General features: G+C 39.6%; 1 protein-coding gene across 9 annotated transcripts in view; it reads right to left on the reverse strand.

The window, feature by feature from the left end:
• LOC137503444 (uncharacterized) overlaps nucleotides 1-26,263 on the reverse strand; it is a 366,746-nt gene that overhangs the window by 273,234 nt on the left and 67,249 nt on the right. For all 9 annotated transcript variants that reach the window (XR_011019125.1, XR_011019124.1, XM_068231027.1 and 6 more), the window contains exons 5-6: nucleotides 21,851-21,881; nucleotides 15,194-15,224 (exon numbers count right to left, since the gene is read on the reverse strand). Coding sequence is in view for 7 of the 9 variants with exons in the window: in XM_068231027.1 (XP_068087128.1) it covers nucleotides 15,194-15,224; nucleotides 21,851-21,881 (62 nt within the window). In the remaining 2 variants the exon portion in view is untranslated. The remainder of the gene's footprint in view (nucleotides 1-15,193; nucleotides 15,225-21,850; nucleotides 21,882-26,263) is intronic.

Genomic DNA, 26,263 nt, shown 5'->3' on the forward strand with positions numbered 1-26,263 from the left:
TTCCTTCTTAATTGTCCCAAAGTGTCAGTGAATTGGATGGCCTAAAGAACATTCTTTGTGTGTGGTCATAAGCAAAGTGATGGTCTTTACGTTCTACTGGAGCACCTTACAGTGACTTGTGCTTGTTGATCCAGCCTGTGGGTGGGGGCAGTAGAAAAAACACCCATGATATCCCCTACATGTTTTAAGAGATGACCAAAAGGGGCCGCAGCGACTCTGAACTTGGGAACGTGGGTTGGCGACCACAGGATTCCTTTGCTGGCTCCTGGCATTGCTTCCGCTTACCTGTGCTCTGCTCCTCACTTTCGTCTTGTGGTGCCCAGTTTAAAACTGGCGCACTACGAAGAAAGCTCCAGTGTGTGCAAGCCAGTTCGACCAGTGAACAGTGAGCTGCACTCACATCAACACTGTGCCGGTATATGAAGAAGAGGCACAGCAGGAGACCAGGTAGCCATCCAGTGGTTGACTACACTGTACTGCACATGCATAGGGTTACTCCCTATACTGAAGCTTGTGCACAGGTGGACGTGCACAGGTGGACAAAAGTCACTTATAGTTAAGAATTTCATTAGTTCCGTATTGAAGTGGGATTACAGTAAGATGAAATACCTTCAAGGTCCACCTATTCAATACAAAGACGTTTTAATGTGATTCAATCACATGTCAAATGGTACTAGTTTCGGCATTTATGTGCCATCATCAGCCTAGAGTACAAATTAAACAATATATATATATTCCTAAAACATCTAAAACACATTTTAACACACAATAAAATACAATTGCTGTAGTGATACATGAGATAAGTTAAAATTATAATGTGATTGATTGCTGTGATATAAAATTCTTAAAATTCCGGCTGTTTGGTGGATTTCCTAACTGAATTCAACATAGGTCATTACAAAACGTCAGTAGGAATGTAGCGATTGAAAGCCATGTTATCATATAAAATACTCGATCAAATTAAGAACCGCACACTTTCTCACTTTCAACGAACAGTACTACGGTGCCGATCTAACAGTCCAAAGTTCCAGAGCTGGAATAACCAGGTTGCAGACTGCCGTGAACACTCCTCTGTAATTATTCCGTTAAATATTCACACTACTCATTCCAATCAGTGCCTCAGAGTAGGGATTGGATAGCTCGAATGCTATGATGAACCAGTGTGTTGCGTACCAGTAATACCAGAAAATGTATGAACCAGAGAATGGCACGCTAAAGAAGAAGGTTATCTAACTCCCCAGCTACTTCCCGCCAATATACAGGCAGGCTTTTACACTTGGTACGATCAGGCAAGTTGGCCGTGTGGTTAGACGTGCGCAGCTGTGAGCTGGTATCCGGGAGATAGTGGATTCGAAACCCACTGCCAGCATCCCTGAAGATGGTATTCAGTGGTTTCCCATTTTCACACCAGGCACACCAGACTGTACCTTAATTAAAGCCTAGGCTGCTTCCTTCACACCCCTATTCTTTTCCTATCGCATCGTCGCAAAAAGACCTACCTGTGTCGGTGCGACGTAAAGCAAATTAAAAAAACCTCGGTACGCTGCAGTAATGCTATCTATCGGGGATGAGTGGAAACAGAAGACAAAAAGCACATCACAACAAACAATAGTCAATGTAATGTTATTGTTGATGACGTTTATGAGCTTTCTATATTGCACGCCTTCACATTAGTTTTCTTTCGACTCTGTGATATTAGGGCGTCTTACAAAATTATTTATATCATAGACTGTAGTTCCTTATTCTCAGACTTAACATACCTATTTTTCACTAAATTCTGTTTACCCATTTTCTCGTGACACGGCGCTGATATGAACTTAAGTAACAAAAATCCAAATTCATGAATATCTCAGATTATATGCGGTACGGTAACAATGTATAAGACATATGTGATCGGAAATTTAATAACTTTTTACATAACTACTACTAACTTACGACATAACTAAAGTTATGTTAGTTATGTAGTATTTATCGAGACGACCACTAATAACATAAATAAGTTATTTGAGAATTACATTTCAGGCCTTCCTGTAAACTACCATTTCACTCAGCGTGAATAAAATCATTTATAGCCTAGATAGAAGTGGTTCATCACCCGATTTTACTTACCGATTTTCATTAAATTCTCTTCAGCCGTTTTCTCGTGCGTGTACAGACAGACAGACAGACAGACACAGACAGACAGACAGACAGACAGACAGAAAGACAGACAGACAGACATTACGGAAAAGTAAAAATGCATTTCCTTATTACTATGGACATGACCGATACAGAAATATCATTCTTTTCAAATTCTGAGCAATGTACAGACAAAACTCTTATTTTATATATATAGATATATTCCTAAAACATCTAAAACACATTTTAACACATTATAAAATACAATTGCTGTAGTGATACATGAGATAAGTTAAAATTATGATGTGATTGATTGCTGTGATATAAAATTCTTAAAATTCCGGCTGTTCGTTATAAAGTTCAGTCTATGTACATTCAGAATAAGTGAATTTGTGCTGTAGTCTATGTGAGCGACATTTATTCCTTTAATATTAGGTGGTTCCGGGGAAGTTTACTTTGATCACGTAAGATTGTGATGTCAATAAAGATGAATTCCTACTTCAATTTAAACCGGAAGGACAAAAGTCAACCAAGAGGTTTCACCTCAGGGCGTGCTCATCGGCAACAAGAAATAACCTTACCTTTCTAGATTTCATCTTGATCTGCAAGATATTTTCAAACATCTAGCCAAATATTTTCCTTCAGAGACTTTATACTTTTGCTACAAAATTTTAGTTTGTGTTCTGGCAATGTAGAATTGAGTACAGTACCTTGTATATATATCATTTGATAAAAGTATGACAGGACAGCAGTTTGTGTCAGAAAATTAAAAAATTATTCGTGTTGTACTTTGGATATTTATATACAACACATCTATACTACCCGACCTCCCACAGTCAACTATTGTTCTTTTATGACCCTGACAATAAGTATTAGGTTGTAATGCCTAGGGAGTCTTTCATTTTCACACTCTTCATGGCCCTTGCCTTTCTTTGACCGATGCCTTCATGTTTTGAACTGTCGTATCCCTTCCACATTTTCTCTTTGATTAGGGTTATATAGAGGATGGTTGCCCAGTTGCACTTCCTCTTAAAGCAGTAATCACCACCACCAGTTGTGCTTGTTGAAAGAGTTACAGCAGTAGAAAGTAAATGCAATGGTGACGTTATGTGCAATAAAGAAGTTCATCAGCATTTATGGCATTTAATGAAGAGATTTGTAGGATATCACAGTTTGATGACAAGGTTAGCAGTGACACAAAAAAGATGTATAGTTAGAAATCTGAAGCAGGAAACCTTGGAGGTACACTGTTCTACCTAGTGCAGTAAAAAAACTTTTGGTAAGTTTCTTCACGTATATAATTCTATACATTTCAATTCAGCACAGCATGAGGTATTCACAATATATGAAAATCTATATTAATGGATTATATTTTAAATCTCTACACGGGTAAGGGAACTGATGAGTTCTTTTCAGTCAAGAGTTTTGACATACTGAAGAAGTTAAGAATATATTTAGACTTCTTAAATATGGATCCTGCTTCCTATGTCAATGGCAAAGAGACTATGAAAAATCTTACGGTGGTAAATGATATGTCTGAGATAAGGGTGAAGTTAATGCTAGGTTTCAATGGACTCTTAACAGCCGATGAAGAACATTGCAAATTCATTTTGAGGTATATGCAAGACCACTGGAGACAATAGCCTGATTGTAGAAAATAAATTTGTGCTACAGTTGGTATTAATTTATGGTGTGTTAACACATTTTGTATTATTCTATTATACAGTAATATGTTATTTAAGTATATTTGCAAAAATATATGTTAATTTCAATTGTTTATGAGAATAGAAGAATACATTCTTTCAGTACTTTTGTCTTTATTTAGGTCCACTGCAGCAAGGATTAACATTAACTTATTGTAATGAAATTAGGCGCATTATCAAAACATGCCAAAAGTAAAAGAAATCACTCAACAGTTTTGAGGAAGATAAGAAGAAACCTACAGGATGCACCCAGTGGGAGCAACAGAAATTACAATTGATGAAAATGAACTGTTGGGCAAGGAGGAAAGCTTGACAAATATTAACTCTACGTGGCTTCAAGTGACCCATTTGTGAAGAAGAAGAAGAAGAACATGATATAGACTGTGTTTCCTTGCATTTTCCAGGTTCTTTTTGCTAGTTGCTTTACGTCGCATCGACACAGATAGGTCTTATGGCGACGATGGGACAAAGAAGGGCTAGGAGTGGGAAGGAAGCGACCGTGGCCTTAATTAAGGTACAGCCCCAGCATTTGCCTGGTGTGAAAATGGGAAACCACTGTAAACTATTTTCAGGGCTGCCGACAGTGGGGTTCGAACCTACTATCTCCCGAATACTGGATACTGACCGCACTTAAGCGACTGCAGCTATCGAGCTCGGTTTTTTCCAGGTTCCTCCTTGGGACTTGAATAGATGATTATTCATATGTCTCAAAAGGTAGAATGGACCATTTTGCACGGGAATGATCCACACCACTTGTTCACAGTCAGCTGCTCTTCTCTCGCTAGGATGCACTCAGATACCTTTCTTCAGAGGGCAGCACATTTATGGTAGTATCACAAGGCCACACCTAGTAATGAAACCATGCCTCGACCATGGAAGCAAAAGGAATTATGAACTTAGCAACCAAGGAGTCCTGAAAATGTAAATAAAATCTGAGAGCTCAGGCAACTTTAGTGCAATAAATCAGTGTATTCTTTTAAGTTTACGACTGTTTAATAACGGTAAAGGGCCTAGACCTTCACCACTGTTATTGGAATGATCTATGTTCTAAGCATGTTTTCATGTTATTTACAGCTTTCGAAGAAAAGGGTGTCCTTGTTTGTTTAAGTGTCAGTTTGTTTGTCCAACCCTTGTCCCATTTCTCAACGGGGTCGGGTATGACACGAGATGAATCTGTCGTGGTGGGCTTTTATGATCGGATGCCCTTCCTGATGTAAACCTCATCAGAGGAGTTAATGAGATGAAATAAATGACGTGATATATGATATCAGGAAGGGAGAGAGTGAAACTTGGTGCCAGCACATAGCCTACTCCGGTCGATTAACACTAAGGGGTCGGCTCAAGGGTTAATATCTCCATCCAACAGACGAATCACCAACAAGAGCGTTGTATGCCCTCACTCCATATGAGCACTACGGAGAGGTTTGGAAGTTAATTCAGGCTTTTGGCATGCAATCTAGTGATTAGAAATTGTATACCACAACTTCTCTTTCCCTGCCGGCTTACATTCTGCTTCGACCAACGGCGTTCGGACGGTGTCAGACCGTTTAGACCTCAACGCCTTAATGATCATGGTCACCAGGCGGGCTGTTTGTTTAAGTGTCAGTGATTCCATAAAATTCAATCCCAGTGTTGTTCATGGAATACCGATCTGGGAATTGCATGAACTCCATTACACATAGATGGTTCAATATACTAAGTGTTCCACCTCATGATCAATAGGGTTGGAAACAACTCAAGGGACTCAGATGGATACAGACTTTCATGGCTTTAATTAAGGCCACTGTCACTTCCTTCCCACTTCTAGCCATTTCCTATCCCATCATCGCTGTAAAACTTATGTGTCCATGTGATGTAAAGAAAAGTAAATCCTTCAATAACCATATCGTCGGCTTACTTCTAAAACCTCGTAAGTCCGATTTTCAAGATTTTTAGGTTTGGAGCACTTTATTTGGATTTATATTAGCTCTTTCTGCTGGATAAAACCTCGTATGTCTTTCCCACATTTTTAAAGAGTTATTTAAAATAAATTAAACCTCGTACTATTCTCAAACTTAGAATGTTACTACAGTAGAATTCCATTAGTCCGGCATCCAGCAGTCCGGAACGCCCGATGGTCCGGCACCATTCCAGGACTTTTTATGTTAATTTTTTTATGTTTGTGATGGTTAAAGTGCACGGCACAGTTCGAAACCACGCGGAAGTGTCTACCACGCGTCTGCTGTTGTTAGACACAATCTGCATTGTTGGCTGTCACAACACACAGGTTCAGTACATTGTTTTTATTGCGAGCACTTTTAGCTGCAGTATTTTTTCTTGCGATCTAGGATCTGTGTTACAGTAGTGCAGTAGTGTAGTGAACATACACATCAAAGTGCCCTGTGGAAGTTTTCTTGGTATTTAAAGCAGTGAAAATGTACTTGAAACCAAAACCTTCTTCAAGTTCCAAATCGGGGAGAAACGTAAGCACGTAACTCTGACCATCAACCAGAAGCTGGAAATCATCAAATGCCTGGAGGAAGGTGAGAATAGAAATATTTTGTTGAATGAATTTAAAATTGGCTCGTCGACCATTTACGTCATAAAAAATCAAAAAGTTTTTACTGCAAAACGCCGTGTTACAGCTGTTTTCGGTGTAAGCCTTAACCTATATCCTAAGAAGGGGTACCGCCCAATAGTCCGGCATTTTCGGTAATCCGGCACCGGGCCGGTCCCGAACGTGCTGGACTGTCGGACTTCTACTGTATAAAACTTCGTAAGTCTCCTGGTGTGACATACATATTTTTATATCTCAGGTGATGGCACGAAGTTTACCTGAGACCACATAACTCTGCTCTTAATAGAGCTGCCCATTTGTCCGACCTCTGTTGAACTCGCAGGAATGGTAGGTATATGCCTGTTGAATCAACTCAAATAGTACTGTGCTAAGGTTGGTGTGGTGTTACAATACACGCGAAATATTAATTGTTGAGTCACTATTAGTCCCTATTGCTAGCTATGCTGTGTAATGTCGGTGGTTATTCTGTGAATGTGAGCTGTCCTTTGCCGCCTGCATTTACACAAATACGGTAAGTACCTGTCTACAACTAAGGTGCCCAAGGGAAAATTGTAAAACAGTCAGATGGTCAAAGATATAATTTAACATGTTTTTCATAAATCAGCAGTGTTCCCTAGGCTCTCTTGTACAGATAATTTTCTTATTGTCGTATGACCTTCGTGTCGGTGGTAAACATTCCTTCGTTGTCTTTTCACTTCAGAGAAAATGAGTTGGAGAAGTATGATGTATTGATGTGGAATGTACAAGAGCTGCACATGTGAATTGCATAAACGAAACAGATGACAGGAAAGACTACGTACGAAGAAAATGATCCTGACTATGAGGAAAAGACGGTCAGGGGCGCGTGGCTGTGAGCTTGCATCCAGGAGATAGTGGGTTTGAATCCCACTGTTGGCAGCCCTGAAGATGGTTTTCATGGTTTCCCATTTTCACACCGGGCAAATGCCGGGGCTGTACCTTAATTAAGGCCACGGCCGCTTCATTCCAACTCCTAAACCTTTCCTATCCCATCATCGCCATAAGGCCTATCTGTGTCGCTGCGACGTAAGCCACTAACAAAAAAAATTTCTTATGGCACTGATGAAAAAGAATTGTATTCACACAACTCAGGCAAGCAAATTGTAAATGGATTTTGATGTCATTCAAAACAGAGAGATATCTTTTGGAGAGTTTGTGGTTGATAACATTGGTTGTCTTCAAGCCGTAAATGAGTCTGAAGAGGAAAACAACAGCACTGCAAATGCCGCTAAAGAAACATCAGACCAGACCCTTCCAATTTCTGGTTCTCCTCCTACAGGAAATATAGCTGAAAGAAGACGAAGCCTTGAAGATGTAATTGAGGCTCAAAGAAGGGAAAAAATAAAGTACAAACCACTTTAACGGTATTGGACCAAAAGTTTAGCCCTATGAATTTCTCAAAACCTCCAAATAAAACCCGTGAAGATGTCAGTGTAAACGGTAATGGGAACAGTGCATGCTGTGGAAGAACAAGGAAAGGATCATCAAAGCACCCTGAGTGGACATCTGTGGCAAATAAAACTAACACAATGCATGGGAATTCATACAAGGAAACATGTAAATCCACAGACGGGAGCTGGAAATACGATGTGGAAAGACCGCCGAGGGAAATGAAGCCACACTGCAATTGTATTTTGAGTACAAAGTCAGGCAATATGCATTGCAGGAGTTTCATGGAAGGTGACAGAAGGCAGATCGTCGACGAGTTCTGGAAAGATTGGTCGTGGAAAGAAAAGAAGGGGATAGTAAGATGCCTTGTAGATGTACAGGCTCCGAAGGAAAAAAAACATTAGAAGATTGATGAGCCTCGAAAATCAAACAGCATCTGCTTCCATTTAAAACAAAATGGGGTCAGGAAGAGGGTATGTAAAAAACTGTTTCTAAATTCCCTGTGTATTGGTGAATGGTCAGTGCATAACTGGGTGAAAGAACACCGAACTGAAGAAGGTGATAGGAATGGGGACGAACATGCTTTGGTTAAGAAATCCCTGGTACACCCGAGAAGAATAGGATCAGAACGTCATCTGAACAACAAAACAGAGAGTGCAGAACACAAAGCTCATTTGGTTGAGTTCTTCAATGGGATTCCAAAGTTAGAATCACACTACTGCCAAGCAAATACATCAAAAAAATATCTTGAGCCCAAATGGACTTCAAAAGCTGCCCTGCATAGAGAATATCAGCTACACTGTGAAAGGCTGAATGTTCAGGCTTTATAGACAAAGACATTTCATGAGTTATTTGATGAAATGAATTAGGTCTCTTTTGTCCCAAGAAAGACAGATGTGATACGTGTTGTAGCTACAAAGTAGGAAATGTGTCAGAAAAGGACTGTATAACACACAGGTTCAAAAAGGAATTGGCCAGAGAGGAAAAGGCCTTTGATACAGACAATTCCAAGCATGTGTTCACTCTGGATTTTCAGTCTGTTTTACTCTGGCTGTATCTACAAGCATCAGCCATCTATAACAAAATGAAGCTCAAAGTACATAACTTAATGATGTACGATCTCAGGGACTCAAGAAGGATACTGCTACTTATGGCATGAAGGTTAAGGACGACTAACTGCAAATGACTTTGCGAGCATCATGTTTGACTTCATACTGAAAAATGTTGCTTTTGAATCAGGAGATGAGATCATACTTCACAGCGATGGCTGTGGATACCAAAACAGAAGCAGTATACTGGCAAATGCGTTTCTGTAATTAGCTAAAGAAAAGAACATCACTATCACTCAGAAGTTTCTCACTAAAGGACATACACAAATGGATTGTGATTCAATGTACTCTACAATAGAAAGAAAACTAAGGCATAAAGAAGTCTACATGTCTGCGGAATATCTGTCAGCATGTAAGCCTGCAAGCTTGAAACCCAAACCATACAACATTACGTATTTGACTCATTCCTTCTTTAAGGACTACAGTTGCGTGAAGATAGTTTCATCCATACAACCAGGCCACGCAAAAGGGGAGCCTACAGTTACTAACCTCTGCTGTATCCACTACCACCCAGACTTGAAAGTAAGGATCAAGGCGGATTTCAAATGTGCATTTCATTCATGGTGAAATATTATTTTACGTGTGTTTCAGATTTTCTCCATTGTAAGTTTCTGCTATTATTTGCAGGTGCCTGGGAAGAACTTACTCAAGGACAACGATAGAGCAGCGGAACTTACTCATTGGAGACAGTGAAAAATCTTTACGGTGCACCTTTAAAAATAAAGAAGGACAAATATCTAGATCTCCAGCAACTGAAACAGCTGATGCGGTACCTCAAGATTACCATACTTTTTATGATAACTTACATCACGATTAGAGACAACCAAAGTTCTTGAATAAAGGGGGCTGAAATTCTTGGTTAAAAAGGATAAGAATTCTTGAGTGAAAACGAAAATTTCTAGATTACATCTGAAAAGTTTCAATTATATATACAAAGTTTTACGTTGATAACAATTCTAAGATACTTAACATTAATTAACATTCAGAGTTGTACGCAGACAACAGCTCTAAGTTTATCATTGTAAGAACTGTTCTTCTACTTGATACTATACACAAGAATTGTAGAAAAAAAATTCAAAGCCTTTTCAAGTAACTCAAATATTTTACTTTTTTTCTGTATTTATGCATGTGATTTCTATAAGCTGATACACATTAAAACTAGTATAACAACATTAATCATCACAAAATAAGGTTCCTAGAAGGAAACCATAACATTAATCATGTTATAAAAATCAAACCTTAAAACCTTGTATGTCCAGATAAGGTTAGAATTTTATTTCTTAAAACCACATAAGTCTACCTGTTGCCTGAAATGCTCATTCATGCTATTCAAGAGATATTAAAGCTAAACACTGTGGAAACTCAAAAATTACAACGGTTCAACAATTTATGCGGAATTTATAACATTGTTTCCCTCTCCTGAAAAGTTTGCTGAAAATGACTTACGTGATTTTAGAAGTAAGCCGACGATATACCCCATTGACCACCATGTCTTGACGTGTTTCAGCTATATTATTTATTTCATTAAGTCCTTAATTTGCATAAAATAGTCATTTATTCAAATTATGCGATGCTTAGGTCGCTGCCTTTAACTATATTTGACAGTAAATGGCTCATTGTCTAGCTGATCTTTCAATGCCAGCCTGATAGAGGGCTCTGTGAAAGTTGTCTATGAATATCCTTCTATGTTAGTTCAATAGCTGGCTCTCCAAAATCAAGTCAGAACATCTTTTGTTTCAAAGCTCCAGGAGGCTGAGAGAAAACATTCTTTAATTCAAGTTTAAGACACATGATTAGAACGACAGGTGAGATTGCAATCACAATCAATCAATACTCATCTGCGTATAGGGCAGTCGCCCAGGTGACAGATTCTCTACGTCCTACCCTTTTCTTAAATGATTGCAAAGAAATTGGAAATTTACACTGACTGACAGTGACAATGCAACACCAAGGAGGAGTGGTTCGAAAGGGATGAAAGTTGGGGAAAAAACAGAGACGGCACGGACGAATAATTGATGTTTATTTCAAACCGATATGCAGGTTACACAATGCGCACGGCATCGACTCAGTAGGATGTAGGACCACCGCGAGCGGCGATGCACGCAGAAACACGTCGAGGTACAGAGTCAATAAGAGTGCGGATGGTGTCCTGAGGGATGGTTCTCCATTCTCTGTCAACCATTTGCCACAGTTGGTCGTCCGTACGAGGCTGGGGCAGAGTTTGCAAACGGCGTCCAATGAGATCCCACACGTGTTCGATTGGTGAGAGATCCAGAGAGTACGCTGGCCACGGAAGCATCTGTACACCTCGTAGAGCCTGTTGAGAGATGCGAGCAGTGTGTGGGCGGGCATTATCCTGCTGAAACAGAGCATTGGGCACCCCCTGAAGGTACGGGAGTGCCACCGGCCGCAGCACATGCTGCACGTAGCGGTGGGCATTTAACGTGCCTTGAATACGCACTAGAGGTGACGTGGAATCATACGCAATAGCGCCCCAAACCATGATGCCGCGTTGTCTAGCGGTAGGGCACTCCACAGTTACTGCCGGATTTGACCTTTCTCCACGCCGACGCCACACTCGTCTGCGGTGACTATCACTGACAGAACAGAAGCGTGACTCATCGGAGAACACGACGTTCCGCCATTCCCTCATCCAAGTCGCTCTAGCCCGGCACCATGCCAGGCGTGCACGTCTATGCTGTGGAGTCAATGGTAGTCTTCTGAGCGGACGCCGGGAGTGCAGGCCTCCTTCAACCAATCGACGGGAAATTGTTCTGGTCGATATTGGAACAGCCAGGGTGTCTTGCACATGCTGAAGAATGGCGGTTGACGTGGCGTGCGGGGCTGCCACCGCTTGGCGGTGGATGCGCCAATCCTCGCGTGCTGACGTCACTCGGGCTGCGCCTGGACCCCTCGCACGTGCCACATGTCCCTGCGCCAACCATCTTCGCCACAGGCGCTGCACCGTGGACACATCCCTATGGGTATCGGCTGCGATTTGACGAAGCGACCAACCTGCCCTTCTCAGCCTGATCACCATACCCCTCGTAAAGTCGTCTGTCTGCTGGAAATGCCTCCGTTGACGGCGGCCTGGCATTCTTAGCTATACACGTGTCCTGTGGCACACGACAACATGTTCTACAATGACTGTCGGCTGAGAAATCACGGTACGAAGTGGGCCATTCGCCAACGCCGTGTCCCATTTATCGTTCGCTACGTGCGCAGCACAGCGGCGCATTTCACATCATGAGCATACCTCAGTGACGTCAGTCTACCCTGCAATTGGCATAAAGTTCTGACCACTCCTTCTTGGTATTGCATTTGCTCTGTCAGTCAGTGTATATAACATCTCCATTGGTAAGTTATTCCAATATCTAACTCCCCTTCCTATAAACGAATATTTGCCCCATTTTGTCATCTTGAATTCTAACTTGTATTCATACTGTGACCTTTCCTACTTTTAAAGACACTACTCAAACTTATTCATCTACTAATGTCATTCCACACCATCTCTCCACCGACAGTTCAGAACATACCACTTAGTGAAGCAGCTTTTCTCCTTTCTCCCTAGTCTTCCCAGCCAAAACTTTGCAATATTTTTGTAGCACTACTCTTTTGTCAGAAATCACCCAGAATAAATTAAGCTGCTTTTCTTTGGACTTTCTCCAGTTCTAGAATCAAATAATCCTGGTGAGGGTCCCATACACTGGAACTGTACTATAGTTGGGGTCTTACCAGAGACTTACCAGTATATGTCCTCTCCTTTACGTCTTTACTACAACCCCTAAATATTCTCATAACCATGTGCAAAGATCCGTACCCCTTATTTAAAATCCCATGTATGTGATCACCCAAAAGAAGATCTTTCCATATATTAATACCTAGGTACTTTACAATGGTCCTCAAAAGGAACTTTCACCCCATCAATGCAGAAATTAAAACTGAGAGGACTATTCCTATTTGTGAAACTCACAACCTGACTTTTAACCCCGTTTTTCATCATACAGTTGCCTACTGCCCATCTCGCAACATTATCAAGGTCGTTTTCCAGTTTCTCACAATCGTTTTACTTATTTATTTTCTATACATAATAAAATCACCCACATAAAGCGTTATCTCCGATTCCACTTCTTTACCAATATCATTTATAAATATAAGAAAACATAAAGGTCCCATAATACTATCTTGAGGAATTTCCCCACTTCCTGGTTACAGGGTCAGATAAAGCTTCACCTACTCTAATTCTCTGAGATCTATTTTCTAGAAATGTACCCACCCATTCAGTCACTCTTGCACACTGCTGCATGGACAGGAATTTTAGCCTTGTTATTTTTTGCTATTTTGCTTTGCGTCGCACCGACACAGATAGGTCTTATGGCAACGATGGGATAGGAAAGGCCTAGGAATGGGAAGGAAGCGGCCATGGCCTTAATTAAGGTACAGCCCCAGTATTTGCCTGGTGTGAAAATGGGAAACCACGGAAAACCATCTTCAGGGCTGCCAACAGTGGGATTCGAACCTACTATCTCCCGGATGCAAGCTCACAGCTGCGGGCTCCTAACCACATGGCCAACTTGCCCAGCCTTCTTATTACCAGATAAGACTATTCACAACACTTTTGGTTTGCCTGTTCCAGTAACAGGAAGTTCAGTTTCATGAATTAAATGGAACAGTTCAAAAGCAGACATTCTGAAAAAGTCAGCCATCATTATTGATGATGGAGCTTCAATGATTCCTGCATTGGCAGTAAATTTCACTGATTGCCTACTAAAGGAAATTATAAGGTATGAAAAAGAAATGGGTGGTAAGGTTGTCATATTCAAAGAAGATTTTTGCCAAGTTCTTCCTGTGATATCTGAAGGTGGAAGGGCTTAGGTAATTGCGGCATAAATCAAGAATGCTCAAAATGGTTAAAAATTAAAGTATTGCACTTGAAAACAAATATGTGAGCAAAACCTTCCGAAAAGGAATTTGTTGCAAGGCTACTACAATGAAGAAATAAAGATATTAAACGTAAAATAGGAAATGATATAATTAGGGCTCCCAATGACTTCAAAAGTAATGATTACAGGGCGAGTTGGCCGTGCGCGTAGAGGCGCGCGGCTGTGAGCTTGCATCCAGGAGATCGTGGGTTCGAGCCCCACGGTCGGCAGCCCTGAAGATGGTTTCCCGTGGTTTCCCATTTTCACACCAGGCATATGCTGGGGCTGTACCTTAATTAAGGCCACGGCCGCTTCCTTCCAACTCCTAGGCCTTTCCTGTCCCATCGTCGCCGTAAGACCTATCTGTGTCGGTGCGACGTAAAAGCAACTAGCAAAAAAAAAAGTAATGATTCATTGGTAAGTCACATTTCTGGCAATTGCATATACTTTAATTGTTCACCTTACTAACTTATAACAGAGTAATTGTGAGTTCCTTCAATTATGACTGTAGCAGTATAAATGAAGACTTTCTTCACCTAATCCCAGGAAGTTTCAAGTAATACAACAGTGTCAATACTCTGTTGCCAGATGCTGACTCATAGAATACCTACACTCCATTATGCCATCTGGAATGCCTCCACATGTATCAAAATTGAAATTTTGTGAAATTTTCATGCTTATAAGAAATATGCACAAGGCCTTTGACTTAGTAATCTGCATGCGTATGATAGAGAAAAGTATGAAAAATATACAAATTTAGAAGTCATTACAGGTGCTTCCAAGAATCACATCATTTTTCTACCTAGGACTGATTTTATGTCTACTGACAGTAACTTGCCTTTCAAATTTAAAAGGAGGCAGTTCCCGTTATGTCTTGCTTTTGCAATAACCATTAACAAAGCACAGGGTCAGAGTTTTGATAAAATAGGTATTTTGCTTACCTCAGTGAATTTTCAGCCATGGTCCATTATATGTAACATAAGAGTTAATGCTGCGTGGGATATTTAAATTAAAATTATAAGTACACGCACCAGGGTCAGTTCCCCGAAACTGAAGGATATTTCATAAGAAACACAGTTTACAATGAAATACTAAAAATCAGTCTATGAAAAGGACAGTCAAATGTAATCATTTACAGTGAACTGTAGCCTACTTTATTACAGTTATTAAAACATGACTGTTAGAAGCAAGCAAAAGAAGATTATGACAGGGCAATTGCCAAGGATCAAAAAGCAATATATATATGGTCACAAATAAAAGGTCTTCTGGAGTTCAGAAATATTTTCCATTATTTTTCTCATGCTTCCTTCAACATCAGATTCATTTTTTAGTCTTTGTTCACAGTCACTAGACATTCAATAAATTACTGTCACTTACCTCTAAAATTATTAAAGGATGGATTGTTTTTCTGAAAGAGAAAAATTAACATTTAATTATACAGAGTACAGGCTCTTTCGTAAGAATTCATGATGATGATGATGATGATGAAGATGAACATTTGTGAGATCTTTGGAGTTACCAGGTTCATTCTACATTTTGGCTGGGGTTTAAGGCCAAATGCCCTAGCTGATACCACATGATTATTCAGGTGAAATTTCCAGCCCACGATCAAACTGCGATCTATTACCTATAGGTGAGGTCAGTAGGAAACATACACGGCATTTCCTGCCAGTCAGGTGAGGCAACTTTCAAGTGGGAGCATGGTTTGGAGATTGTCAACTCTTGTTCCCTTTTACCGGTGTTAGATATAAGAGGCCTAGGAAGTTTTTCAACTGGGAGCATGGTTTGTTCATTTTTACCGGTATTAGATACAAGAGGCCTAAGAAGTTTCTCAACTGGGAGCATGGTTTGTTCCTTTTTACCGGTATTAAATATGAGAGGCCTAGGAAGTCTTTCAATTTTGCGCTGTTTGTAGTCCTTTCCTTTCTTTTCCCAGTACCTTCGCTTTTCCACCTTCTTTCCTGATTATTCTTAAGACATCTGAACGTTTGGCTGCATTACCTCACACCCTAAGCGATCAAATGGCTTTTGAGCTCCCTTACGAGCGTAGGGGACCCTCAGTGGAAGAAACGCCACTGGAATCCACAGAGAGTAGTAGATAGCAGTGCAACAGAAACTGAAGTGAGGCTTATGATTCCTACTCGGACACATTATCAGAAAACTACAAGCACAGCTGAGTCAGTGTACATTGCTGTAATGTTACAGGGTAGAAAGGAACAAGAAACTACCTCTCTAAATTTCTCAAGAAAACAATAGTGGCAGATTCCCTATAAAATTTTACCTAGTTTTTTTTTCAATTATTTCAAAGAACTTGGAGACTTATTGAACATTTCTCTCAATAAATTATTCCATCCCCATTTGGCTCCATTTTGACGGCTTGAATTCTATAATTATCTTCATGTCCTTTCCTATGTTCAAAAGCTCCATTCAAGCTAATAATGTCATTCCGTGCCATCTCTCTGCTGACAGCTCAGAAGATCCTGATTAGTCGAGCAGCTTGTCCCCTTACTAGGAAGTCTATCCAATCAAAATCTTCCAAAATTTTCTGAACTCTACTCTTTTATTGGAAATCACCCAGAACAAATTGAGCTGCTTCCCTTTGGGTCTTATCCAGTTCTGTATGAAGTAATCTTGGTGTGGGTCCAACAGCCCTTTCTTTTGCATCCTTACTGAAACCCCTAAATGGCCTCATAGTCATATGAAAATACACTCTGTTTTTTATGAACTCCCAATAGGCCTAGGAAAGGCTAGAGATAGGAATTTCTTATTCGCAGGAATGTTCATTAGTATGTTTTGCGGAAACAATTAGCATTTGAGTCACCTAGTTTCAGCACGTATCCTGTTGCCTAGTAGGCATTGGTTCCTCCATGGGAACTGATAACTTGTTCCATGCGTGATGGCACTGACGCATATAAAGTGCGAATGGCGCCCTGTGATAGAGCCATCCATGCTGCATTCACCTCGTTCCACAGTTCATCTTTGGTGGTTGGCATTGGATCACAGCGCAGCACCCGTCGTTTCACCATATCCCACACATTTTCGATTGGCGACAAGTCCGGTGATCGGGCAGGTCAGTGCAACAGTCTTGACATCCTGTGAAAACAAGAAGGCATGTGTTTGTGCAGCAACATGTAGTCACGCAATTGTCCTGCTGAAATAGGGCGTCTGGGGTGTAGTGCAGAAAGGGTACGGCTACAGGTTACAGGATGTCATTCACGTAGGTCAAACTGGTCACAGTGCCCTGGACACGCACCAACTGTGATTTGTGGTTGTACCCAATAGCACCCCACACCATAAGGCCTTGAGTTGGTGCTGCATGTCTTGTGCAAATGTAGTCAATGTGATGCCTCTCTCCCTGTCAGCGGTGAACCAAAATGCAGCCATCATTTTCAAACAAACAGAACCTAGATTCATCCAAAAACACTATCTGCTGCCATTCCTGTCCCCAGTGATGTCGTTCCATGCACTATTGCACTCTAGCATGTTCATCCACATTAGTCAAAGGTAGTGGAGAAGTGGACGACGCGCAGGTAAGCCAGACCATAATAAACGGCGACCAACTGTCACTCCTGATAGTGTACGATGTGTTACGCTGTTTCACTGTTGCGCCGGAGCTAAGGATGACGCAGATCCATCCTGCAATGCCATTCGAATGAGGTGTCAATCTTCTCCGTGGGTGGTCTGGGTGGTGCGACCAGACCCATCTTGTCATGTTCTACGGTCTGCTGTGAACCATTCTGTACACACCCGTTGCACTTCAGACACACTTCGTCTCACATGAACAGCATGTTTCCCAGATGGATGCATCACATTCTCTCATACCAATAATTTGCCCTCGTTCAAACTCACTCATTTGATGATACGGTTCTCGCATACGTTTGCGAGGAATCGCGCAGGTCTGCTCAAGTAAGACTGATCCATTACCTTCGGTTTATAGCAACGAGAGCCACAGGCACATTTTACCAGCTGGTGCTGCGCAGAGATATCAATGTGGACCTTGAACCTTTGGGCCGACATGGTCTAAATGCTAATCATTGCTTCAGAACATACTAATGAACATGTCCTGTGAATACGAACTTCCTATCTCTAGTCTTCAAGAAGTTCTGGTTTTTATGATCATAAATGTACCTGTATATGTAACCATGTTAAGGTGATGACACCAAAGAAGGCACTCACTGTGATCAGCCAATCAATGCAGTAATTAAAACTTAGAGGAATTTTCCTTTTGTGATTGCCCTGTGTTCGCACCTGTAGTTACCTTTACCTTAAGTTCCTGTATTTACCACTTCCCATGTCAAGAATGAAGGTCTTTCAAGATGGCCCCTCAGTGAATGTTTGATGCAGCTGGGTGATCAAGCCTGCATGCTATAGACCAGGGCCTCTCAGGGTGCATGCGCGTGGTGCATGCACTGTGCACGGTGCAAAAGACGACTTCGCTTGGTTGACCAGAGTGCAGACCCCCCACTCCTCTCTCCCTACACCTGTCTCCCCGTTCGGCCTGTCTCCGCGTTCCTCACCTTCACTGCTGTTTCTCCCCCACTGCGAAATGTTTACGTGTGGTGAGCGGAGACGCACAGTTGTATGGGACAAGGTTACCAGTGTTATTAAAAAAATTTAAAAAGTGAATTAGAAATACACATACATGTTTGAGAGGAATGTAAACATAATTTTTAAGAAATGCAGAACCCGTAAACAAAATGAAAATGCTACAGTACTGGAACAAACCTCATTTGTGGATATAGAATGCTCTTCTTCAAGCTGTTTCAACTTCCTTAATTCTTTCTCTCTGACGTCTCCTATGATTTCACAATAATTTTCCGAATGTAGTCTGTTGTAGTGTCTTTCAATAGACGATTTTCTTACGCACGTAATTATCGTCCCACAGATTAAGCATTTGGCGTTATCGTCACGACAAACAAACAAAAAAAATATACGGAAGTTCCCAGTTCGATTGAAATGGACTTTCGGAAGTCTTTGCTTTCTTCGAAACAGCTTGCTCCATTATTATTTTGTTGTCGTGCGCTTATCTATTTCACTGATAAACACGTCGTCTACCACCTTCGTCGCTCTCAGCACACTACACCATCCGAGTCAAGCCAAGTTGAGGCGAAGCGTACCGATGCACAGTGCACAGAGCCTATGCACCGTGCTCTGCACGCGTGAGAGTTTGGGCGTTTGAGAGGCCCTGCTATAGACAATGTAATCTTTTTTAGCATCCAAAAATAAATATTTAGTTCATTCTTATTAGTACAAAAACCTGCAGTGTGTTTCTTATCACAAAGTACACAGGCGGATTTCAGTGATTTATTACACCCTCCTCCTTGCTGAAACCTACATCCTATTGTACCTTGGAACACAGAACATCTTACACCATAGAACACATTCCATGGTTCATGTTTCTTGATATTTCCTGCTATTGCATAAAAAAATTTCATTGTAAAGCCCGTATTGTCTTTCGTATACTTTTTCAAAAGGTGTAGTCGATCAAACCAGCCTTCGGGCTGAATACACAACATACACATACAGTCAAAGGTTCCACCTTTACAATATTAAAATACTTTTTATTTTTTAATAAACAATTAACACATATTGGTACATGTTTCTCTTATCTTGTAGACATCATCAGCCAAATAAGTGTGAGAGTAAGTACAACAGACAAGGACAAAAACACAGAAATGATTCAGATTACCAAATGCATGAGTTAAAATTCATGTTGAATTTCTTTTTGGTGTGTAGAGAATGTTCTGGAACACAAATATTTCGTTCTGTTAAAATGAAGATAAAGATATTAAACACATGTGATAGTTCAATAAAACATGGTAATTGAGCTCTTCTTGTTGGCGTGATGAAGTATTAAAATATGATTCAGTTTACTGAATACGTCAATAATGTTAAATTTTTTTGTTTGGATAAAGTTCTGGAGCACAAATGTTTGATTCTAATAAAGTGAAGACAAAGATTTTATTTTATTGGAACTATCACATGTGTTTAATATCTTTGGCTTCATTTTAATAGAACCAAATATTTGTGCTCCAGAACATTCTCCAAACAAAAATTTAAAATGAATTTTAACTGACGTATTTGGTAATTCAAATCATTTTAATGGTTTTTTGTTTTTTTTTGCTAGGGGCTTTACGTCGCACCGACACATATAGGTCTTATGGCGACGATGGGATAGGAAAGGCCTAGGAGTTAGAAGGAAGCGGCCGTGGCCTTAATTAAGGTACAGCCCCAGCATTTGCCTGGTGTGAAAATGGGAAACCACGGAAAACCATATTCAGGGCTGCCGATAGTGGGATTCGAACCTACTATCTCCCGGATGCAAGCTCACAGCCATGCGCCTCTACGCGCACGGCCAACTCGCCCGGTCGAATCATTTTAATGTGTTTTGTCCTTGTCTATTGTACTTATTCTAACAATTATTCGACTGATGATTTCTATGAGATAGATGAAACATGTACTGACATTTGTTAATTGATAATTAAATGGTAAAAAATATTTTAGTATTGTAAAAGTGGAACCTTTGACTGTACCTTTTGAAAAAGTATCTCCTGCTATTTTCTCTCCAGTGGGTTATGTCTTGAAGAAAGGAGTCAAAGCAGCTCTGGCTCCTCTAGAAGCCAACATTTCTAACAGAAAAGATTGCAAACATTCAATTTCGCTTCTCCGTGAAGGCATCCATCAGCTGTCTGTCATAACCCAAGAACAGACAGCTGAAAAGTATGATATTTTTGGAGATTGAAGAAAATTGATTGTGGAAGTATATCGCATAACTGAACTACTGTTTGACCAGGAAAGGGGTGTTAGGAAACTGGTTACAAGTATCCCTGTACCAGCAAAGGAAGTACTCCGTTATGGTAAAAAAGGAAGAAATAGCCGAAGAGGATTGGATGAGGAGATTCATGAAGTATCGTCCTGATCTGTTGGTAAGAACCCTCAGATCTACATGTTAAAGCAGGGCAACTATTTTTGTACTGTTCATTGAATTTGTGACTGCAAAAACCAGAATTATCTGCTCTCCAAACACCAGGAAAAACACTACCGTAGCTCCAAAAGGAATAAGGCAGACTGGGGTTCCCAATAAGGAACTACTCCCAGTTATGAAAAAAGAAAAGAAAAAAAAAATAGCTGAAGAGGAACAGATGAGGAGATTCATGAAGCATCGTCCTGACCTGTTTGTAAGAACCCTCAGATCTAAAAGTTAAAGTAGGGCAACTATTTTTGTATTGTTTATTGTCTTTCAATACCGTACTACCTGTACGAATTTGTGACAGTAAAAACCAGAATTATCTGCTCTCCGAACAGCAGGAAAAACAGTACTGTAGCTCCAAAAGGAATAAGGCAGATTGGGGTGCAACATTTATCAGACTTGGCAGACTTGTCACAATTATTGCAGCAATCAGAGTGACTGGGATCCATAATCCTCCATAGTTTGAGTTTTCTTGAGTTTATTTTTCACGTAGAACATTCTCTGGTACAATGCCTGTCTTGATTACCGCTGTTATTCCCTTAGGATGGCCAAACAAGATAACCCCCCTACAGTTTTTGAGGAATGTTATTGAAATTGTAAAGCTCCCCAAAGGAGAACGTGTTCTGTTGTTGATAGACTGTCTCTTTTTCTTAGCTTGTCATCATCCAGGACAAAGCTTTGATGTCTATGAAATGGGGGAAATTATGGGGAAAGCCTTATCTCGTACACTAATTCCTAAGAAAATTATGAATGTTTTCCAAATTTAAATTAATTTCAAGTACTTTTTAACAGCTATTTCTTGTTTGCATTACCTGTGTTTCAAAGTAAATGATCATGTTTTACCATGGAATACTGGACATCTCACTATAAATCACCTTTTAAACCCATAAAATAATTGTTAAAGAGAAAAATAGACACAGGAAGCTATAAAACATACCTTGAAGTCTGCATTTATGGTATTTAAAAAGCTACTACTGAAAATTAAAGAAAAAAATAAATATCACAAATATTTCAGGGTGGTACTCTAGAAGCTGTCATGTTCCTTCTATTGCTGTGGTACTTACCTATATTTCATTTTAACTGCAACAGGTTGGTCTGTAAAAAAGACAAACAAGTAATTAAATGATTATTCTACAGTTAATACACTTTTAATTATTTTAATCTCTTACATAACCAATCACTTGACCTTCAATCTAGTTTTAGGTCATTTTGTTCAAAACATGAGTGAGATAATGAGAAAGGTCTGAATGAACCATTAACTGGAACACGGCAATAAAACACATTTTTTGTATTTCTATGTTAATAGATTATACCATATTTCACTGCATAATCATCGCATCCTTTCTTTTCAATTCGGATTTTAAAATTTTATTGCATCATAGCATGTTCAAATTTTGTTCCTCAAGCCACTTAAACTGTAAATGCAATGTAGCTTGTACATGAAAGCTCAATTTAAACATGTATAGGGTATATGGGGAGTTCAGCAACAAAGTCACGTTTGTGAGATGTCGATAAAACTTTTGCCAAATACATCAGATTACAAGTAAGAACTCTCATTATTGTTCTGTATTGAAGATGACATTAGGCATAGGATTCCAAGGATAATTTAATAAAAACCACCTATTCAATACTTTCCACATTTAATGTGGTTTGAATCTACATGAATTTATGTAGACTTATTAGGTCAGGTACATGTTTTATCCATTATTTTGGGCATCTTCAGCCTGTAGACAACATTTAGTCAAGGTTTGGGACCTTTTTTAACGAATATATACAAACCAATATATACAATATATCATCGCTGCCGGGACAAAACCTCCTATGTGAAATAATTTTAGCTTAGAACTTTGGCCGTTAAGGTTTTGTCATCTAAGGTGCAATTTCGTGTGCATATTGTCAAGGTATTCTCGCTCTTCACAATGTATGTGCTGAGGGTCAGTATATCTCCAAAACATATTATCACATAGGAGGTTTTGTCCCGGCAATGATGATATACAAACATTAATGATCTCTTAAGACTAATATGCCAGGATAATAATTTTTAAAATGTGAACTGAACATAACTGTGGGTAACATAAGTTAATGGTGTTTTAACACATAAAAATTTGTTGTCAGTCCTATTCTATCTAATTTGAAAATATGTCCAAAATTAAATAGATCTTCTTTCTCTATCATAAGTCTTGGGTAAAGAGGATATTACATACCGGGGTTCATTTGACCCCTGTACCATATCATGTTCTTGACGTACCGTAACTGATGTCAGGATGTGTTGTCAACAACAAGTGGAGATTTTTGAACTGATTGTTAATTGTAGGCTGGTCAAGATTGAAAATATAAATTTAAATTAACTGTGTTTTAACTTGGCAGTTCTATTCTATTTAACTTAAAAATATGTTCAAAAGTAAAATGGATCTTCTTATCATAAGTCTTGAGAAAGGAGGATATTGATTCTTCTTCTTCTTCTCTCAGTGCCTATCCGTTTCGAATGCTGGCGATCATGATGGCTATTTTCGTCTTGTTTGTGGCAGCGCGGAACAGTTCAACTGATGACATATTGCACCAGCCTCTAAGATTGTCAAGTGAAGATATTCTTCTTCTTCCAGGACCTCTTTTGCTGTTGATTTTCCCCTGGAGTATTTTTTGGAGTAGGTTGTATCTATCTGTGTTGCGCATTATATGTCCCAGACACTGCAGCTTTCGGCATTTCACTATCTTGATCAACTGAGGTGTTGTGTTCATCCTTCTCATTACTTCCACGTTTGTAATTCTCTGGGTCCAAGATAATCTCAGGATCCGCCTATAAAGCCATATTTCAAAGGCCTCCAGCTTCTTCTCTGTGTTTTTATTTAAGGTCCATGTCTCTACACCATATAAAAGAACAGAAAATACATAACAGTGCAGAAGTCTGATTTTATTCCCTAAAGTTAGATTGTGGCTTTTAAACACATTACTCATTTTCTGGAACACACTTCTTGCTTTTCCAATGCGTACCTTGACTTCTTGTGAGCAATCCCAGTCTTCATTTATTATGGTTCCAAGATATGAATATTGTTTAACCCTTTCTATACTCTTTTGATTTATAACCAAGTTTATTCCAGAAATATTGATACTGGGGCTTATTTGAACCACATATTTCATTTTCATGTTCTTGACGTAACTAATATTGAAATGTGTTGTCAAACACTAGTGGAGATTTAAAACCAATTGTTGTAAATAGACTGGTCAAGAACGTTGTTCTGAATGAAACTGTAAGCATCTTGACTTCGGATCTCATGTAACGTCAAGGAATTGTCAAGAGTACAATATTAAGCTGTTTCTTAGTTTTAGGCTGCTGCTTAATTGAGAAGGAACATCCTAAACACTTGATACAGTCTTGTATGAATAAATTCCCATTGATGTGTTGCTTGGACTTTGGGAGGGATCTTAAGATAATCTGTAATGAAGTAAAAAAGAAATTTTAAATTAAGAATTAAGAGCACGCGTTGTGACAAAATGTATTAAACTAACACCTCACAACTGTAAAATTACTTATTTATTCAATGCATACTAGATTTTCCTGTCTGTTCCGGCAGCGCCTGTCTTAACAACATTTCTACTCCTGGTGTTGTATTGGTGCGGTAATGGAGGGGCGGGGCATGGAGGGAGAGTGAGGGTAGGCTGGTCTATGGGCGTATGTGCTATTGCTGCAGGGGAGTTTCTAGAAGCGACATGGGCGGGATTAACTTTTGGCATAGTGGATGAAGCATTTGAGTGTAGAGATTTAAAAAATTGAGGGATTAATTAATCTAGGCGTTAATTCATACAAAGGATTTTTAATTTTGTTGACATCATTAAGATTTTTATTTTTATTGTAGGTTGGGTCCAAAAAGATGTGTAGATTTTCCAGTTCGTTCATTAATTTCCCTTTACCTATGCTTCTAATGATGGTAAGATCTTTCTCTATGGATGTAAAGTGATGGCCCGTTTCTCTCATATGTTGGCTCATCGGTGAGTACTTGTTGTGTTTTTGAGCATTATAATGTACCAAATATCTCTAAAGGCTGTCTACAGGCTGAAGATGCCCAAAATAATGGGTGAAACATGTACCTGACCTAATAAGTCTACATAAATTCATGTAGATTTAAACCACTGTGCCCATTTACTTCTCGTAGAGAGCTTTCAAAATGGCGCCGAGTGAAGGTATGGCCCATCTGATCTATAAGATGCAAGGAATAGATATCTGATGCGATATTATATGAAGGCCATACACGTCACGGAACGGTCATATATTGAAGGCACTACGGACAATGGACTGTCAAGTGAATTGTTTTACGAAAAAAATAGAAGACAACGCATTGTTAAAAAATTCCATCTTAAAAATTTTCATCGGAGGGTGAAGACGCAATTGGCGAACGCGCTGAGTAATTTGAAGAAGACGGAAAAATTTAGTAGAAGTACTTGAGAAAAAGGGATCGTCGTAGTAAAGAAACGACGTAATTCACCAGCCGACGAAGAAGAGCCGATTTAAAAAAATATAAAATAGGCAAGATACGACGAAATACGCGTGGGAGGATCTCGACAGCAACTGAGCTACATTCCACAAGGAAGAAGCAAGTGAAACCTAGGAGAAAGATTCTCTTACGGGAAGAAGACTATCTGAATTTTGTTTCACGAGAAGAAGAACAATTTTTCGACATTTGCAGGAAGCAGCCGATATAGATATATATACGCAGAACTTAAACCCGACGAAATTAAATTCACCTCTGAGAGCAGCAAAAGAAATAATAATTGAGGAATTATTATCGTCGAATGGAACATACCATAGCTATTCACTGCTCTGAAATCTGCATTTTTATTGCTAACAGAAGTAGCATGATGATGGCTTGCTGAATACGCATGATGGACCAAGCTGGGGAGCAGTACATCCTTACTGGAAGACCAACCCATGATGAGGAAGGCAATGGGAAACCAGACCACCAACCCATGATGAGGAAGGCAATGGGAAACCAGTTGACCAACCCATGATGAAGAGGCCGAGGACCTACCAGGCGACCAACCCATGACCTCGTAATCTATAATCTTCATTTCCGTATTGACGAATTACACAATTAAAAATAGGAAAGAATTTCCACCAATCAATACTTGTTTTTTTATTGCTTATATTAAGCTACAGGGCCAGTTTCAACTCCATATACAAGGTCATCTTCAGCTGAACCATGAATACATATTTATATGATGAAGCTTTGATTAAATTGCATTGTCAAAGGAATGTTATATGATGATGTGCATTTAGTCACATACAAATGGGGCATGTCTTATCGTGAATTGGCATATATGTCAGTATGTACAATATTGCAACTGTGTGTCTAAAATATTATGTTGAGGTCCTTAAATTAGTGTATAAAACATATCTTCACTTAAACTAACTTATATATATATATATGTACAGGATAAAATACAATATATAAAAAAAACATTTCGTGCACATGAACATTCGT

Source organism: Anabrus simplex, unplaced genomic scaffold (assembly GCF_040414725.1).
Source record: "Anabrus simplex isolate iqAnaSimp1 unplaced genomic scaffold, ASM4041472v1 ctg00000124.1, whole genome shotgun sequence".
Classification (NCBI taxonomy): Eukaryota; Metazoa; Arthropoda; class Insecta; order Orthoptera; family Tettigoniidae; genus Anabrus; species Anabrus simplex.